Genomic DNA, 18770 nt, shown 5'->3' on the forward strand with positions numbered 1-18770 from the left:
AAATGGGTGAGGAGAAGGCAGGACGATACCATACCTTAACTTGAAGGATAAGGTACCTAGACGATACCTTATCCTTCAACAGACAAACCAACGCGGTGGTTGCAGCATCTGCCTACACAAGTAAGCTAATCACTGCCTGCAGGCCCTTCCTAACGACGCCTAACTGCATCACCCTGGCCAGAACATTAGTTATGTCCAAAATTGACTATTGTAACTCACTCTTTCTAGGGACTGGCCTTAGAAACATGAACAAACTACAAGTAACACAGAACAACGCTATCAGAGCGGCCCTTCACATACCTAAGAAGTCGCACATATCCGACACCAGACGTAACCTGAATTGGCTATCTGTCAAACACAGAATTGCCCTCAAAACACTAGCCTTAACCCATAATACTAGAGCTAACCTTGCCCCAGCATACCTCTCTAATAGACTCTTTCCACACACATCTTCTAGGCCCCTTAGATCGGCCCAAGCCCACACTATGGCCATCCCTAGATACAAGCTGCAGAACTCGGGCGGGCGGGGGGTTCCAGTTTTCCTGTCCAGGCAGCGAAGCTTTGGAATACGCTTCCTACTACTATTAGAACTGAGCCATCTTTCCATATCTTCAAAAGAAAATCCACACGTTGGTTACACGAACTAGACTGCTAGTCCCCTTATAGTTACACTAACTTGACAGTGGCTGCGGTCCACCCTCTTGTTCGGTCTGAACTCAATACTTTGTACTGTTTACTCTTGTTGTAACCTTTTGTAATGTGTAACTGAATACTCCTGCATAACTGTACTGCATTAAGAGCTGTAATAGCTGTAAGACACGCGCCCAGTTGCCCCACGGCCGGAAGCGCTTTATAAGCTTTATAAATAAATAAAATACAAATACAAATACAGGGGTTGCAAAGGTGAATGTGGGCAAGGAGTAGGCGATACAAGGTTGGGGTCACCACTCCAAAATTGCCTTGCTGATGTTCCTCAACAAATTCAAGCTCAAAAGTGAATGCAGTCCCATTTGCTCTCCAGCAGCATGTCCAAAATGTCAATGTACTCTAGACAAAATATGTCACAAAAGCCTCCTGTGAGCCACCAGATTGAAGAACATCCACTGCATAGCAAGTGCTGTATGTCAGTGGCAGCAGTGGCAAAGGAGTGACTTTGGTACACTTGGCAGCTCTTGGCCCTTTGTAAGTCTGGGATCATCTAAGGGTGTTGACAGCTCCCACTCGCTGATTCCGTCCAATGTCTCCTACTTGCACTTTGGGGTTTCTGCAGGTTCTTCTTGGTCAGAGGAGAATTGCCTAGCATTTCTGCACTGCACTGGCCGTGTGGGTGGAAGCAGACTGATATGTCTCTTCTGTGAGAGGTAAAGTGAGCTAGCATGTGGTTTGTTGATCCTTCTGACTGGTTTATATCCCATGGAGCAGGTTATTTGAATGATGTTTGTTTCCAGCCAAGGGGCTTGCACATTTTTATAGATTATAATAGTATGTTTTAATATCTTAGCACATCACCCCATAGCAGAACACACTGGAATAATTTACAAAAGAAATATAAAGACGGAGAGAGAGACATACAGTAAAGAGACAAAGCGATAGGGAGAGTGACATACATTAGAGAGAGAGAGAGAGAGAAAGACAGCGACATACAGTAGAGAAAGAGAGAGAGGCATAAAGACATACAGTAGAGTGAGTAAGAGAGAGACGTAAACACACAGTAGTGAGAATGAGAGATATACGAGAAAGACAACACCACAGTGAGAGCGTGAGAGAGAAAAAGTGAGAGAGAACAGTTTAAATCCCAGTAACATAACATAATAAACACACAATGTACAAAATGGAACATTTACGACTAAGAGGGCTTCTATTAAGAAAAGCTGTAATATACTATGTTCTAATATTTTAGCCCTTCACGCAATACAGGATACATTGCAGTATGTTACAGAGGAAAGCGAGAGATGACAAAGACCTCACCACACTGAGAGAGAGACACAGTGAGACTATGCGATCGGCATTGGCAGCAGTGCACAATATTAATCCAAATAGCACATGAATGAATGCAGAATGTACAGTACCCAGAATGCATTGCAGTAGTAAGTTAAAGAGCTGTCAAGGATGGCTCATGAAATGCTCAAAGTATCAAAGACAGTTCAAATATTTTTATTACGAATTCACAAGGCCCTAAGGCCGTTCCTCTCTCTCTTGTCCGCAAAAGCACCTCTTTCCTAACCCAGGTGTCACTAACCTAACATTAGTAGATATAGATTGTTGACCCCCCTTACTCTGTCATTTCCATTTTATACTACTGGTGATGACCAAAAGGCAAGTCGCGTTATATAACCTCCCAAGAGAGTTCCTAGACTGACCCTGCACTATCCTGAGGTTGCTTATCTAACAGGTGTATTGGATTTTGCCTTTCAGACACTCCGCCCAATTTGTTCTTCTTTCTCTCGTGCCTGCATATTTCTCGCCATCTCACTTCCTGAATGTGTTTTCCTTCTCTCAGGCATCTTCTTCTTCAACTCCACCCACCATCACCTCTTCCTCCTCTATCCCTCTGATGTCTCTCACTCCTCAGAAGCCTCACCTGCATCCTTTGATATTACTACTCTCCTAATGACCATACTACTCCCTCCTCAGGGTACTGACCTTGCCAAAGAGGTAAGGGAGAGTTTACAGGCCGGACAGTAGATGCTAATCGATTCCAATCCTGAGCGCATTCCTCTCAGGTGCCACCTTTGCAGGTTTGGCAGGCAGCTTTCCTTGGCACTTTGTAGTCAAGTACCAGTTGTGCTTCATGGGGTAGTTATGGCCTACCACGCTCCTGGCGATCAAATTGGATATTCAATTCCAGGATTGAAAGTGCTTGCCTGCCATGGTCGGCGGGTAGTCCAATACAGAGAACAACAGAGACGCATCAGAATATTGTTTGGGTGCACTGGGCCATTTTCCAGGCCACAGAGGCATGTGTATGCTGATTACACCATTCTCCATAGGTCAGCAAAGTGAAAAGTGAGGTGCTAGCAGATGTGGGGAGGGCTGGTGGGTCAAATCCCGGAATACCTGTCCACTCATTTTGTTGTGATAATGTGTCTTCAATCAACAGGAACTCTGATACTGTATGCCTAGATGTACTTTGCTCACAATCATTGGTAGTTGGACCCATTGCTTTTCTTTGGTTTTGTGGGGACCCCATGTGTCTGTGCTGTAGTGAGTCCAGGCTGTGACTATTTTTCTTGCCTGTCCTTTTATGTGCTGTCCATTTTGAGGGACGAGATACATTTCATTGAGCTGCCCTGAGTTTTTTTTGCCCGATTATGGCAAGGCATGCATCCAGTACCCAAATGCACAGTATCTGTGATGATACAGGTTTACAGCTGGCATTGGCCTGAAAATCTGATTATATTTAGACACAAAAAGTAAACCTTTTTAAAGGTTCTACACTGTCAGGGTCTGCAACCTGGGGCTCTCCAGACATTTGGGATGACAACTCCCATGATCCTCCACAATTGACCATGCTGGATAGGGTCAAGGGGAGCTGCAGTCCAAAACTTCTGGCTAAGGTTGTAGATTGCTGATGTTAGTGCAATGACAGGAAAGCCCCTCCTTAATGCTATTTTTTTATGGTTTCGTGTATGCTATGATATAATATGATATGGCGTTTGTAACGCGCCTATACACAAGTGTTTCAAGACGCGACGAGGCAAGGGAGGGGGAATAGAGGGAAGACGGACAACGATCCTACTAGGCCAGGTCTCATTCAGATCGCACAAGTGCATGGGAGGGGGAAGTGGGAAAGTGTGTGGGAGGGGAAACAGTGCAGTACATGGGATAAATAAATAGCACTAAGTAAAAGTATGGTCAGCAGGTGGCAAGTGCAAGGGTAAGTGCAGACCACAGGTGTCAAGTGCTGTTAGTGGGACATGTAGGGATACAGAAACAGTCCCCAAGTGCAGGTGTGCAGCTGGCAGGGGAGGGGACCTGGGCCATAGATCAGAAAGTGGTCAGGTAACCAGTGCAGTGCCAGATTCAGCCAAGAAGTCAGCAGGGGAGAGGAGGAGAAAAAGCACAAGCAAAGAGAAAGGTTTTGAGGTGTCTCCCGAAACGGAGATAATTCTCCTCAAGTAGTTTCAGTGAGGCACGGAGGCTGTTCCAAAGGGAGCCCCAGCAGAGGAAAGAGATGTACCACCAACTCGTTGCTTGGAGAAGCGACTGACCTTGAGGGAGTTGGAGGAGGCTGAGCAAAGGGCTCGAGTAGGAAGATGTTTAGGAAGAGAGAGTTGAAAGTATTGAGGCCCCAGAAGGCCTTGTGGACAATGCAGAGGGTTTTGAACTTAATACTCGCAGCCACTGGGAGCCAGCCACTGGGAGCCAGTGCAGAGATTTCAGTCCTGGAGAGATACGATCCCTGGGCTTGAAGCCAAGGGCAAGTCTCGCAGTCCTGTTTTGGATAAGTTGCAGAGGGCGGAGAGTAGAGGCAGGTAGATTTAGAAAGAGGCTATGACAGTAGTCCAGCCTTTAGAGAACCAGAGCTCTGGAGACGGTGAGATTCTCTGGGAAGGAGAGGAAAGGAAGAATACCTCTGAGGAGGTGCAACTCGTAGTGTGACTTCTTAGAGACGTCAAGAGATGTGAGGAGAGAAGGAGAGTGTGGAGTCAAAGGTGACCCCGAGGTTTTTAGTCTCACAGGTGGGAGCAGTGCTCTTCCATTCTCTGAATGCTATGGCTTGATAACACTGAGTAAAGCCCTGGTGGAAAAGGGCTGGTGGTGCTGTTCTGCGGTGAACTACATTGAACATTGAGCTACCTCCAAGACTTCTGCCGTGGCTGGAGCAGAGCGGCTCCTTTAAGACCGAAGGAAATCGAAGGCAATCCTGCAAACAGCTGATCGGCGTGAGCACATCACGTCACAAACGAGCCCTTTGAAAAAGGGTGCACCGCTGCCCTTGTGGAGTAAAGCCCTGGTGGAAAAGGGCTGGTGGTGCTGTTCTGCTGTTCGGCGTGGTCGGCGGACGGCGAGAAACCTTCACCTTGCAGCGCAATCTTGGTGGGCAAGGGTCCGTGGTAGCGAAGGTTCGACATGGATGATAGCAGAAGCCTCCGAAGTGGCCGTCAATGAAGAACAGACTCAGAGGCGTCTGCAGCCAATGCAAAAGTCACATCGCCCATGGCTGCTCTCACAGGAAAAATGGAACGCTGGAAGAAAAAAGGTAAGAGCGGCCCACCTGTAATAACGGAGAGATAGAAACAACGGAGGGTGAGCCTGGTGCCACTAACAAGGGAGATACCACTGTGACAGGGATCCTGCAAACAGACCCTCCCTCTCCTTTAAATGGTCTAAAGGAGCTGCAAGACACAGCCCCCAGATAATAGGGGGGATGGGAGACTTGTCATTAACCATTCCACAGATGGCTAAAAACACTTCCTCTCCTGACGTTTCTGTTGACTCAAATGCCTCCATAGAGGGAAAAAACCATGACACACAGAAGGCTGGGGGGGGGTGATACGCTCCCCACAGTACTTTCAGCAACAACCCCTGCTCTACCTCAGCCGGCAATGTGGGTAGGTGTTTTAAGGTTGGAAGACAGCATTTCAACTGTCCCAATCCGGGCTGGCTTATTAGAACAGAATAAGAAACCACATTTAAAAATAAATATTGAGGTCCACGAGATCATAGACAGGGAAGACCTGATAACCCCCCCTGAGAAAACTACAACCTATGATGAATGGGAGAGAGGCGAAACTGACGAGAAAAGCGGGAAAGAGGACTCTCGACTAGCACGACAACCAATAGAATTTAAAGGCCCACAAGAACCAGGGGAGCCTGACTCAAAAACCACGAAATCACACAAGAAGGAGAGACGTCAAAAATCTACAGAGCAAACTAAAAGAGCAGGTATCTCGATGCGGCTCCTGGATCCCTTAAAACAAAAGGAGAAAAGGTCAGGGGAACCAACGTTCGTGAGTACCAAAACTCAGTAGAAAAAGTAGTACGTTTTGAGACCATGCGAGTAGTGAGCATTCCCTAAGTGGGCTACAAAACAGAAGAAAAGGTATAAAGAAAATCTATGCTGACAATTGTCCACGTTCAAAGCTGACGAAAACGAAACCTCATCTACTTTCTGTGCAGCAACAATCAGTGTTATCCACCACGCTGAAAAACGTCTTTGCAATAAAATCAATGGTGAGAGACTGGTGGCGGAAGAACTGACAAATGCTGAAATACTGGCAGGTTCTGAATCCTGCCACATGCCAATGGGCGAAATCCAAGTAGATTTAACACAAGGACCTTTAGCAGGCACCCTCCCAAAACAACCTGAGGAACAACTGAAATCAGTTATCAGCGTGCAGGAGGATATGTCACAAAAACCTAGCCAACTGACAACGGAACTCTTGACGACAAATAAAGCTGCATCACGTTTGAACCCAGGTAAAGAGATTAGGGAAAATTAAGTGGCTTTTGCAGAAATCAAAGTAGTTTCAGCACTGGCAGCCCCAGATAAAAGTGATAAAGCAACAGAACTGCCTGGAATAACACCATCAAAAGAAGGACCTCAACAGAGGACGTCTCTGGAGACTAGTACTGAAAAAGTAGAAGTTTCCAAAATGGACTCGTCAAAAAAAACAAATGAGGAAAAAAAGAGAGAGAAAAAACAAATTAGAATTAACCCTCCAGCATGGGCTGATCTTGGAGATGACCCCGACCCCTGGGAGACGGTTAAGCGAAATACAAACTCCTGCTCCCCGAGATACACCATCAAAAAAAGTTGACTTGATGTCCATCATGTCCACAGTTACAATCGTGCTAGCACCTTACTGCAAACTATATGAGGCGATGCACGAATCTTTGAAGGATAACACATCAATAATGTCATTGATGCACGCAAAATTAGCCCATATAGAGGGATATATTGAAGCTAAAAAGCAGGAGAGCATGGTACTCATGAAACAAACACAATCAACAATCTCAACACAAACAGCACTTTGAGACTCCTCAGAATATAGTTCCAAAGCAGTTAATTCAGTGAATACACAAACAGAGCCTATGACTCAAACTGAAATTAACGGGGGCGTTGCTGACACGCAAGAAGAGAGAAATCCAGATTTACTGCCTAAAGAGTAGGTCGAGCCATACATGAAATCAAGGGCGAACGGAGCTATCGTTGAAGACACAGGGACTTCGATAACAATCGAAGCCTCACCTCAGCAAAACCTGTTAGGAAAGTCAGGACGAACCCCAAAGGAAGGAACTATGGCATAATATGGGATATTTGGGCAAAACAAGCAAACTCTACAGAAGGAGGTGCAGATATGTATCAGAAACAAACTTACTACCAAGGTAAGAAAGCCCAAGGATACGATACAGGAACCTATAAAGCACCTTGTGGAGCTTCGAAAGGAATAAAAATGTAACAACCCAGAAGGGAAACAGAATACAAAAAGGGTGCCTAGTGCTAATACCCTCGAAACTGGACACTCACATAAATAGTGGGGAAGATAATGATCAAATGTTGGATTTAATGGAATTAAGCATTTAATCGATAGAGGAGTCAGAACCAGAGCTTATTCCTGTTCAAGCCGTCAAAAGGAAAATGGACTCAAAACAGGATGATCTAAAGATAACGGAACCAAAAAAGAAGAAATGGATAAGGGAAGCAAGAGGAACGCGGCCATTAAAAAGGATTGAGCGTCATCCCACTAATATTCTGGAAAACAGAAAGAAAGAGTTCCCGCAGGGAAGATCAGTCCAAGAAAATGGGAATAACGACGACAAAGGTCAAAGACTAAAAGTAAGAAGGAGGAGTGAGAGATCCCGAAGTTACACCAGGAGTCATAATAGAGGGAGCAAATCAGTTGGGAGCCCTTCTTACGCAACCAAAAGGCTAAGACAAAGCCACGAGCTAAACTTTAAAAGAGTGAACATCAAAGAGAGGACACCCACATTGCCCAGTAACGGGAAAATGGATAAGGAGCACAACATCTCACAAGAAAACAGTGTTTTCAGACTAGAAGTTCTTTCAGAAAGGAAAAGTACTGAATCGAAGGATGGTGCTACAACTATGCGATCAGATTGTAAGATTGAAAAACTTATCCTCAGGGGACATCAGGAATGTTGAACCTAGGGATGAGGATCACATAAAATGCACCTACTTACATACTGAAGCAACAAATGCAAGAAGTCGCTTCAGAGACTCAATAGGGGACTTTAGAAGGATGGGCTACAAACTCAAGGAGACTTCTGAAAGTAAGAGCAACTTGTCAGTCAAGCAAAGTAAGGGAGAAAGATATTAGCCCAGTCAAGACCAGCAGGAAAGCTCTAGAATCACAGAAGTGAAAGATACAGATTATGGAACTCACACTTGGATGTCAGGATCAAGTCGGAGGGGGTTGCTGAAGACTCATGAACCTTGTCTCCCACATGAAAGGTCCTGTAGGAGTATATCACCAAATAACCATGGAAGAGGTGAATACAAGAAGACAAGCGAGAGACTTCCACTCTGGGGAGGAACAACAAAAACAAACATGTGGCAAACAAAAAGCATGAGGCCCCGAGAAATTACCAAAGCACGGGGGGAAAATGTAAAGAACAACAATTACATCCAAAGCAAACATCTGGACCTGAAGAGTACAAAAAAACTACACATTTTTCTAGCCATTAGCTCCAAATATAAGGAAGCTGTGGGGGTCTGATCCAGGGAAAGTCGGAAGCCTGGAAGAGCCCGGGAAAAAACTGCTGTGCTCCTGGAATACCCAGAGTTTTGGACATTTGACAACAATATCGGATGTTAACTTAGGCGATTTCGACATTGTGTGTCTCCAAGAGAACCGGTTAACTACAAAACCCTGCCTAGACGGATTTGATCTGACACTCTCCCCAGCAACAAAGGGGGCGTTTGGGAGACCTATTTCAGGGCTCCTAACTGCAATCAGAGCAGGAAGTGGTCTAACTCTGAAACTTACCCTCAGCACCACAGAACTGATACAAGTGGTCCTGGTCTCGTGGAACAGAATAAAAGGGCACGAAAAACTGAACCTATCTTGAAAAGATTCTTGTAATTAACACCTACTGGAATCCGGCTAGAATTGAAGACGATAAATATCTACAGACAATAGAGGAGACCCTTGAAGAAGCAAACACAACATACAAAATTGATCACACAATAATCACAGGAGACTTGAACGCTGTATGCTTTAAGGAGGGTGAAAAGGTCACCACTTGGAATTGCACAGGCAGGACTGGAGAAAGTATGCCAAGCAATCTGGAACCCTGCAACGGGAGCTCACGACTGAGGCTGAAAGAGAAACAAATAGCCTCTCTGACAACCGAGTATCAGCATGCTAAAGAAAGGTGGGGAAAAAGTGTCACAGAAGTATTTGACTACCGGCCTTTTCTTAAAGTATATAAAGCTCCCTAAACCTCAGGCAAAGAGTCCGTAAAACCAAAGACTCATGTCTATAACAAACTATTAGTAGAAAAAAGGCGTCTGGTTAGACAAAGCAAGCGGGTGGCTAAAAAAACAAAAAAATCCATCCCTAATAGCAAAAGCAATCGAGCTCTAAAAAGAATACAAAATATGGATACGGCAGGAGAGAGCCAACTTATACCATGCTGACGCAGAGGAAATGTTGTGCACTTTGAGCAATAAAAATTACAGGGCCTTCTGCACACTGGTTGAGCCGAACAATAAGGAATTAACTACACTTGACAATAATGTGCCGGAAAAAGCCTGGAGCACCCACTTCAGGGACCTATACAAAGCACCTGAAAACAAATGCCTCGAGAGAATGAAATCTGCCAAAGTGAGATGGAAGATCGCTTGGGATAAGAAAACCATAGAAGAAAAAATAAAAAACTTAAACAACTCATGAGCACCAATACCTGACGAGATAACGAACTACCATCTAAAACAACATCCGGAAGCCTGGGCAGTCCTGATAAGGGAGGTTTATCAGGACTGCGTTGATTGCAGCGATATTCCACTAACATGGAAAAAAGCTAATGTCGTACCGATCTTCAAAAAAGGCGACAAGACGGATCCAAGGCAATACTGCCCAATAGCCCTTTTGGACACAATCAGCAAGATTTGCGGCTCTCTAGCACTGGAGGCCTTTCAAGAATGGACTCTCGCCTCAGAAAACTACGACCCACTACAGGGGGGTATTCGTTTGGGGACTGGGAGCATCAGTGAGCATTTTTTTAATGAGCGTCCTAAAGGCAAGGGCTTGGGAAGGAAATGCACGGATATGCCTCATTTTCGTGGACATAGTGCAAGCTTTTGACAAGGTTAATAGAGATACCCTGTGGAAGAAATTGAAACTACGAAGCTGTCTGAGCTCAATCCTTCAACCTATTCAGGCTTTATACTCACAGACCACTATGAAAGTCGGATTAAACATAGCTGGTCTCTTATCAGAATACATCGAAACAGCTCGAGGAGTAAAACAAGGATGTCCGCTAGCGCAGTCCTTATACAACTCTTGCATTGCTGATTACAGCGAGTCCCAAGACTTAATACGATCTTTCCCTCCTTCATTGGGAAACACGAAAATCCGAGAATCCTCTATGCGGACAACATCATATTGCTAGACCAAATGCCTATCGGATTACAAAGACAGATGGACAATTTGAAGGCCTATTTGAGTGAGAACAATCTGGAACTCAACGAAACAAAAACAAAGGTAATGTCGTTCGAAACAAGGGGCAAGAAAAAAACACTCTTAAACTGTTCACGGATAGCAAACGACTGGAGAATGTGACTAGCTTCAAATATCTGGGGATCATACTGAGTAACAGTCGTACAGAAACACCAATGCATGATCACCTAAGAAATAAGATGAGATCTCTAATAGTTCAGACGAAAATCATGAACAGAAAGTTCGGCCGATTTTCACTCATGCCAATTCTGAAATTTTTCAGAGCAAAAGTGACTCCAAGCATGGTCGATGGGGCAGAAGCGATGCCATCGCTCCCTGACTCCATTTGGTCCAGGCTTGAGGGCCTTTTTTGGCATGAAGTATTGTGTCTGCCTCAGTCAACTTCCATGGTGTTGATCCAAAGAGAATTGAGGTAGTCATCTCTGAAAGTAATTGTCGAAAGAAACGGTTTCATGCTATATCGAAAGCTAATACAACCTAATTCAAACCGAATGCTGGAGATAATTAACAGAGCAATGATGAACGATGAAAGCCACACCCTGACAGCATGGAGACTAAAGAACAGGAGACTACTGGAAAAAGTTGGAAGTTCGGAGGAGGAACTAATCTCCAATCCAGTGAAAGTAAAGAAAAAAATACTAGAAACGGATTGGATAGAGACTTTGAACGCAGCGGAGAAGCGCACCTTGACAAAGGACTTCCCACATAACCCAAAAAGAATAAACAATATTCCACCATTTCTTAGGAAACTCCTGAACAAAGAATTAAGAACAAGTTTCATGAGATTTAGATTGAATTTATTCAGTACAAATGAGATTTTAGCAATCAGGAAACAGGTGGATTCAAACAATTGCTGTTTCTGCACTCGAGACAACCAGGTTGAGATGAGAAGGCATCTCCTCCTATCATGCACAGGTCTTGTGAAGGAAATATCGAGATGGTTGGGCCACCTGTTTAGAGACTTACACGTTTACGATGAACAGGAGTGGTGTCTTTGTTTAACAAACAGAGAAAAGACAAATTGGGTTATTGCAGTAGTTGGGTTTTTCAAATTGATAGACCTGGTCGTGCAGACGACAAAAGGAACCTGAGGGGAATTGAACCAGCTATGCTCACTAAAAATTCGAATGAGAAAAGAAAACAGTGGATCGCATACCCAAAGAACTATTTAGCTGATGAACTTGAGAATTGCTCTGATTTGCGTGCTACAGTTTCTTGTTTTTGTAAAAATTGTTTAACACAAGTAAATCAAAATAAAAAAATTGTAATCTTCCCATGGGATCCCCATGCTCTTCTTGTCTTTCAATGCAACAGCCAATACCTTCCCCTGCACAGAGCTAGTGATAATCACTGACCCAGTGGTTTTCAGTTTTTATGGTTGCATTTTATATATACTACATGGGAATAAAGACCTGTTCCGAAGAAATGCTGTAGTCTATCATTGATCATTTTTTTATGTTATATTATACATACATGGGAATGTCTTGTCGGCCCCATACCTCCGACTCCATCCATGATCCTAGACACTGGCCGGCGGAAGCCGCCAAATGCCCTTTAAGGAGTTCTTTGGGCATAAGGTAACAATGCCTTTCATGGGATACATTGGGACACTACAGTGAAAGGTGTGGTCTGATTGGAGCCAGAGCCAAAGGGGAGGGGGCAAAGAAGTTCATGCTGCCTTGCCCATGATCATCTACTAACAAGGGTCCCATCAAAGGGACGTTACTAAAGTCAATGCCAAGGGAGCAGTTTAAGTCGGGTGTGAATGCTGCACTCTGCTGTAAGAACAATGAGACACACTGCATGGGTGGCGATTGGACATGATAACAAGAGGCCAGAAGTATGTGCCACCTTCTCAGCTATGTTTTAATTAATTAATAATGCACAAGAATGGTGCTGAATGTCTTTCCAGAGGAGTATGTGTGGGTGTACACTTTAGTGTAATATGGGACTCCGCGAAAGCATTGTGGTTACTTTGTCCTGCTGACTCGCCTCTTTTTCTATGGGCAGGAGGCAATGCATGCAGGTGAGAAAGGCACTGCCCATGCGCAAGGTGTTGTCCAAGCAAAGTTATTTTGTTTCTTTGTAACAGTGGTGTAGATTGGAGCTGCAATGAAACGTATGTATTGTGAAATGGTGCAATGTTATTGTCACTTATTAGCTGAGTGCATTGTGACGTGTGGGGATGAGCTGATGTGCATTGATGCTTTCCAAAGATTCATCATCAAGGCATTGATAGTGAAATGGAAAGAGCATTCGCCTCCGATGACAAGAAGTCAGCAGAACTGGGTTTCACTGTCATCTCTGCCAAAGCCTTTTGGAATTTACTTTTTTTTGTAATTGATTTTGGTGCTTTTATTTTGATATCTTCAAACAATTAAAATACAGAAAACAATGAAAATAGTAAACAGAATACTAACAGAAGACAGGAAGACAATCCAATTTGAACGTCCCGTTTTAATTTCTAACTTTTCACCTGATACTTTTGAATGTTTGGTTTTGGTGAGGGCTGTCTTGGTGGGGGCCGTTTATGCAGGTTTCGGGTAATCCGTCGGTACCATTTGCTGTTACATATTTTCTATTTTGTCTGTGGGCTATAAGAACTTGGAAATTGAAAGGGGCACAATACAAGGATCTGAGGGGCACTGAGCATGTTTTTCCATTTCTATTGTAAATGTTTAATTTGAATTCTGTGTCGTGTGTTGAACAGTGATTTCAGTGCGTATGTCTATGTAACGATGTATACAATTAAACTTAAAGTAACTGGTACTATAACCCGGATTTTCTGCAGTGTATTTTTTACACCTGTGATACAACCCCACGTGACCTGGAACGAGCCAAATTACGTTGATGCAACTGCCTTGCCCACGTCCCTTTACATGAATCGTGTTTTCCTTTACCGCTCCTTCTGGAAAGATTGTTAGAATATGCAGTGCAGTTCTGTGCAATAACTTTCCCAGGCCTTGTTGAAACATTTTAAAAGAGTTGCGCTGATTCAAACACTCCCATTGGATCACCTGGCTCCGTATTGTTCATGCAAATGTATGTTCTCATTCTCACGCCCATCACCGTGTCAAACATCATCAGTACCGTAATTATCTTTATTTTCTCGTTTTATTCTCCAAGACCAACATATTTAAGGTGAGAATTGAAGAAGTTGGGCAGCTCCAAAATTGCTTCATTCGAGGACACCAAATGGATGCAAGTATGTTTTAAACCACTTATTGGCTTTGTGGACTTTCACTTTTACTAAAAATGGCGTGCTATAAAAATTCCAGGAGACAGATGTTTGCCTAAAGTGAATAGAAAGACTCATTCCATTTGGATCAAGTTCATCAAACCATCTCAGTGTTAGTTTTTGTTGCTGTTAGGATGACTTTAGAAAGACTGACTATAAAAATACTGAAAACTGGTTATAGGAATCATCCCTTTTGTTCAGCCCTAGAAGGTCAAAAGGGCCGATTGGCAATGTGAAAATATAATGTATTAGGGACATGTGGTTTGAATATATAGATAGATGAAACGTCACTCCAATAGCAATGCCTGCTGTAAGATACATTAACAGCAAGAAATAACACTGCGTCACGTCAGACTGATTTGATGGCATGCATTTGATTTTAATATGAGTGAATTGCGAAGCAGTAAAAATGTACCATCCAGGCTATGAAAGAAATAGCAAGAGGGTCTATGTTTGAGTTTATAGTTCAGATTTAACCATGCACATTGCTTTTGCAGACCACCAGTTGTATTTGGAGGATGTCATCATAAAGAGGTGGGGCAACACTACAGACGTGCACGTGTTTCCCTGTAACACCTGGCTTTCCCCGGATGTAGAAATTGAGCTGCAGTGTCTCCCAGAACAAGGGTGGGACGAAGATGATCCTGCCACATTGTCTGTGGACGGTAGGTTAAAAATAATAAAAAGCAGGGAGGGGCGGGTGTAAAGATGTTTATTTGAACAAATGTTAATAAAAATATATTTAAACAAAAAATATTAAAAAGCTAATAATTCAATGTTTAGCTGGGATTAGGTACCAAAGATATCGTAAGTATGAGCTAATCATCATGTATTTGATTTCCAATGAAGAGAAGAGTTTAACAAGCAATCCCCCCAACAAATCCGAGCAGCTGAGCACTTTCACATGTAAGGACGTGTAGCAAATGCTCAGAAAATCTTTGAAAGATGAAGACCCTGCGTTAGACTCTGCGATTTCGGGAGGATAGCTCAGTGGCAACGTGATCGCCTTGGAAGCAAGACGACACAGAGCAACAAAGGTTCTATCCCCGGGTCCGCGCTTAGAAACCTCTGGGTATTAAGCGCGTTATAAATAACCTATCATATCATATCATATTGTATTCAGTATAAAAATGCCCACTCTTTCAACTGTGGCCCTGAGGTGGATCTGATGAATTTTCAAAACTTACAAAAATTAAGAACATCCATGCTTTGGTGTCCTTCAATTGCAACCCCTGTTGGAGGTCCCACAAAGCCATAGGATTTCAAAGTCACAAGATAAATCAGGGCTTTGAACTGTATAAAAGGCCTAGAAGGTTTAAAAGTAACTGACTATTGTAGTACCTGAATAGTGGGGATTGGAACCCTAGCTGTGAAGGTGCTGGATATGGCCATTGCCATGCGGTAGGGTTCTACCCAAATAACAGCACAAAACACTGCTGTTCAAAGTTCGTGTTCACACAGGTTAGATTTATTATTGGGGGCAAGGTACTGCCCAAAAATTCCACACAACTGGGTACATGTGTACGCCAAGGAGGAATCCAAATTCCACACAACTGGGTACATGTGTATGCCAAGGAGGAAGCCAACATGTGTTTCGGCCTGGGGTCTTTGTCAAGGCTGTGACAATGTGTAATAGTGACATTGCATGGTGGTGCCGAGGGTGAGTGCCGTGAGTAACTTTTTTTTATTTTTTTTATTTTTTATTTGATTTAGTTGAAATTAAACAACAAATACAAAACAATATACAGACCTTTAGTTCATACATAGTTAAAACAGTTAATATTTTCTAAAAAAATAAAAAGGAAAAATGCAGGGATAAGAAAAAGAAAAAAGGAGAAAGAAAAATGGTTGTGATACAATGAAACAAAACTAGCATTGTAAGAAGAAGAATTAGTAACTTCATTATTCTTTCACTAGAATTTGATTTCCACTGTTAAGATACAATCTAAAAACGGTGTTATAGCTTTCATAAGTGCTAGTCTAGTTGTTGAGAATAAAACCCGCCAAATTTCATCATCACTTTTATCATTGTACATGCAAACCAGGTTCTTAAAATGTATCATTCTCTGTGGAAGTAATTTTGGACATCTTGTTATTTAATGTTGCAACGTTTCTTTAACCGTAGTTATCTGACAAAAACAACAGTAGTTCACGTTTGATGGAATTTTCTTTCGACGTGTTAAGATTTCTCGTGTAGGCCACAGATTTAGCCTAAAACTTAAAAACGTTTGCCTCAGGGTTTTAGAATGGCATTTTAGCAGGTACGAAGTCATAACCCGCAACTTTTTGTGACCAAACCAGTTAGTGTCAAAATCTTTGTAAGTCATGCAGATGGATTCATTTTGGATCCAGTCCCACTGATACAATTTCACTTTAGCGCGAGAGGGATTCTCTAATAATAGAGTCAGAGTTATGTCGGCTTTAGCCATGGTTTCTAAAACATTTTCACGCCATTTCTTTGTGAAATTATTCTTAGAAGTTATAAGGTAATGGGCTGTTGTGCCTAGAATGTTATTATCCTCAAGGCACAGTAGACATTTACGAAAGAAATTACACATACGCCAGCTTAAGCGAGCTGCCATTGACACTAAACCCAATTCATAGTGAATTATCGGCAATGGAGTGGAATTAGGTAAATGCAAGATTGTTTTCCAGAAACGGCCTTCAAGAGTATTCCATACTTTTGTATGAATGTTTAATTTTGATTCTGCTCCGTATAGCAGTATAGGGATGACTTTCAGCTTGTAAAATAATACCACATGTTTGCAGGTGAACTTACCATATTTATAATTCAGAATCTTGGCTTGAGATAATAGATTATTTCTCTTGATGTTAAGGGTATCATGGTACAGCATGTGTGAAGGGTTATTATAAACAATAGCTCCTAGATATTTATACTCATTAACAACCTTGATCGGAACATCTTGGAGATACCATAGATGATTAGACTGTCTACGTCTTTTAGAATATTTACAAGCAAGAACCTGTGTTTTTTCCAAATTGATGGTCAAATTATTTGATTTAACAAAATCGGTTAATGCATTTAATAGATTCTGCAAGCCAATTGGAGTGTGAGACATTAATATTAGGTCATCAGCGTATAGCATCCACGGGATATGCTGGGACCCTAGTTTAGGAGAATCTGATGTGATTTGAAAGAAGTATAAGCCCATGTCAAGGATGAAAAGATTAAATTACATTCTTGTTTTAGGCCACGTAAAGTTCTAAAAGCTGCTGACAATAGGCCTTCATATGTAAGCCTAATTCTCATAGTGGTGTCCGTGTGTAGTAGTCTGATCAAGGTTAATAAAGATGATGGGCAGCCATAAGCTTCTAGTTTGGTATATAATAGGTTTCTGTCAACTGAATCGAAAGCCATTCGGAAGTCTATGAAAGCTAAATATAACGGCTGTTTTCTTGTGGTACTTTGGTCTTGTATCATGCTTAAGGCAATCATGTTGTGCACCGTGCCAAGCCCACTCACAAACCCTGTGTCAGGCTGAGATCCTGGTGTCTGCGGAAGCTGCTGAACCCCCAACAATCCACCCAAAATGTGGCACTCTGAGCTGATAATATATATAACCGCTCAGTTTACCTCACTTCAAGGGGAAAGGGGGAAGGGACAAATAAACAAACACCAGGCTGGAAGCTATCAACTCGCTGGTTCTTCACCTGTAGTTAAAACATACAAGTGTAATACACCTCATTACTCAATGGGTTACTATACTAACCTTAAACTCTATATCCTTTACCAAAATAGTCAAAAAAACATACCTGGTACTTCTCTTCAGTATGCCCAGAGAAGTGATAAGCAGACAAGACTTCCTTACTTGTTGACCAGAATCTTAAAGATCATTCAGCCTTCTCAGCAGGTCCATGAATGTAATATTTAACTTTGTAGTTCGTCTTCTCAACCTCAAGATTCTTGAACAAGGTCTAAAGTTCTTCAAATAAGTTTAAGGAAGTTCTTTTAAGTTCTTGTATTTGCTTTTATATTTTCTTTTTAGAGTGTCTTTTACTCAGGAACGAATTTTTAACTTGCGATGAAATCTTCACATGGAAAATCCAGCACACGCGCTAAAATCCAAAAGCGCGGGTAAAACGCATACGCGCTGAAAATCCAAACCGCGGGATAAAACACACGCGCTTAAATCCAAGTCGCGGGAAATACGCACACACGCTGAAAATCCAAACCGCGGGAAAAAACACACGCGCTTTTCTCCAAGTCACAGGAAATACGCACACGCGCTGAAAATCCAAATCGCGGGTAAGACGCACACGCGCTAAAGTCCAAGACGCGAGTAAAACTCACTCGCGCTAAAGTCCAACCCACGAAAAAATACGCATACGCGCAAAAACCAAATCGCGGGAAAAAGCACATGCGCTTTTATTTTATCACGTGACACTTCTGAGAGCTCGCGCGAAAGCTCCACATAGATTTGTTCTTGAGCACGCGCAGATACGAAACGCTTAATATAACACACACGCGAACTCATGTAGAAAAAACCCTCGCGTAAATGAACAGTAAACGCGAGTCCAAAGTTCACGCCCGCGCTTCACTCTCACGCGCAGAGTCACACGCGCAGGCTCAAAGTAATGGGAAAAAAATCAAGCGCTAGTTTGAAATGATACGTAAGAAAGAAAACAAACGTACGCGCTTCAGTTTTTAGATTCAGATTTGCGATTTCTATCCTTTAAAATTAATATAATCTTTTTACAAAGTTCATCAAAACATGGAAAGTCACTTATCTTGTGATTGAGACTTGAAAACTTCTTTTCTCAGAAAATTGGAAATTTCTCACTCCTGTCCTGTGTCTCCACCAAACTCCAAACACGTATTTTCAAAGATGCCGCTCGACTGCTTGAAACTTGACACCCTTGAA

General features: G+C 42.7%; 1 protein-coding gene across 1 annotated transcript in view; it reads left to right on the forward strand.

Annotated features, from left to right (window-relative positions):
• The first annotated feature begins 5549 nt into the window (after positions 1 to 5549).
• The window catches only part of LOC138568687 (uncharacterized), a 109173-nt gene continuing 95952 nt past the window's right edge, over positions 5550 to 18770 (forward strand). The window contains exons 1-5 of the mRNA XM_069646465.1: positions 5550 to 5889; positions 6124 to 6423; positions 7539 to 7783; positions 13776 to 13854; positions 14385 to 14552. Of these exons, the coding sequence (XP_069502566.1) occupies positions 5550 to 5889; positions 6124 to 6423; positions 7539 to 7783; positions 13776 to 13854; positions 14385 to 14552 (1132 nt within the window). The remainder of the gene's footprint in view (positions 5890 to 6123; positions 6424 to 7538; positions 7784 to 13775; positions 13855 to 14384; positions 14553 to 18770) is intronic.

The sequence above is a fragment of the Ambystoma mexicanum genome, chromosome 2q (assembly GCF_040938575.1).
Source record: "Ambystoma mexicanum isolate Mex_15411 chromosome 2q, UKY_AmexF1_1, whole genome shotgun sequence".
Lineage (NCBI taxonomy): Eukaryota > Metazoa > Chordata > Amphibia > Caudata > Ambystomatidae > Ambystoma > Ambystoma mexicanum.